The 1,420-nt window shown below is 41.0% G+C and overlaps 1 protein-coding gene across 1 annotated transcript; it reads right to left on the reverse strand.

Annotated features, from left to right (window-relative positions):
* Positions 1–523: 523 nt before the first annotated feature.
* LOC145793368 (uncharacterized) lies at positions 524–1,108 on the reverse strand. Its single transcript, XM_082876181.1, has one exon. It carries the CDS (start codon positions 1,106–1,108, stop codon positions 524–526), a length of 585 nt encoding a protein of 194 aa, XP_082732307.1.
* Positions 1,109–1,420: the final 312 nt, after the last annotated feature.

Genomic DNA, 1,420 nt, shown 5'->3' on the forward strand with positions numbered 1-1,420 from the left:
CATGCCAATCCCACTTTGATTTAGAATTTGCCTTTTTCAATAGGTTGCCTAAAGTTTTGGTAAACGCCTCTGCTCATCCATTGGCAGGTGCATTGTACATTGAAGAATTGCGTCGCTTAAATCCAAACCTTTCACCAAGTTTGTCCATTAGACTGCTGTAAAAGGCTTTCTGTTATCGATGATGATGTAGCGAGGTACACCATATTGATAAATAATGTGGGATGTGGGATTTGATAAAGTCAACAACAGTTTCTTTCTTGACTTCTTTAAGTGGGACGGCTTCAGCCCACTTGGAGAAGTAATTTATGGCTACCAAGATGTATAAATGGCCTGCAGAAGACTTGGTCAATGGGCCAACTACATCTAGACCCCATGCATCAAATGGCCAAGAAGCAATTGTCGGGTGTAAAGGTTCTGGTGGTTGATGGATAAAGTTTGCATGAAACTGGCAAGGTTGACACTTTTTTGAGTAGTCCAAACAATCTTGAACCATCGTAGGCCAATAGTAACCCATCCTTTTTACTCAAAAGTGAAGTTTAGGACCAGACCGATGTGCTCCACATATCTCGAAATGGGCTTCTTCCATGGCTTGTTGAGCTTCGTCATCCCCTAGGAAACGAAGCAAAATTCCTTCAAATGATCTTCGGAATAAAGCTCTCTTGTAGTAAATGAATTGAGGAGCTCGACATCGTATTTCAGTTCTATAGCGAGAATCATCAGGGAGTTTCCCATGTTCAAGGTAGTCTATAACTGGCATTCTCCAATCATTGACTTCAATGGCTAGTATTGAAATTGCGTTTGTTTCTACAAGCCGACATTCAAACAATTGTGGCAATACCCATCGTTGGTATACCAGGACACTAACTTGTTCACCTTCTAATAATGCCAGTGTAGTTGCTAGATTGTCAAGTGCATCAGCTATGCGATTCTCTTTCCTTGGAACATGTTCGAGTACCATCTCCTCAAATTTTTCGATGAGATGAGTTGCATACTGGAAATATGGGACTACGTTGTCTTTCTTGACTTCATAATCTGCCCGGAGCTGATTAATTATTAACTTAGAATCCCAATAGACGTCTAGGTCAACAATTTTTAGCTCTGTTGCCATTTGTAAACCAATGATTAAGGCTTGGTACTCAGCAACATTGTTTGAGCAATTTTCGCCAAGAATAAATGACTAAGGCAAAATGTGCCTCTGTGGTGTAACAAAAATGACACCTACCCCTACCCCTTCCTTTCTTGCAGCCCCATCAAAGAACATCATCGAAGGTTGTTGGACTTCTATGAACAATACATCTTCATTAGTAAATTCCTCAGAAATTTCCCAATCGGCAGGGATAGGATGGTCGGACAAGAAGTTTGCAAGGGCTTGCCCTTTCACCACTTTTCTTCATTAAAGAGGAGAGACCATCTTGCTAAG

This window comes from Camellia sinensis, chromosome 6 (genome assembly GCF_055761805.1).
Source record: "Camellia sinensis isolate YWXY chromosome 6, ASM5576180v1, whole genome shotgun sequence".
NCBI classification, from domain to species: Eukaryota; Viridiplantae; Streptophyta; class Magnoliopsida; order Ericales; family Theaceae; genus Camellia; species Camellia sinensis.

Coding starts and splice junctions, on each gene's coding strand:
- LOC145793368 (XM_082876181.1), bottom strand. CDS start 1,108: ATGGCAACAGAGCTAAAAATTGTTGACCTAGACGTCTATTGGGATTCT.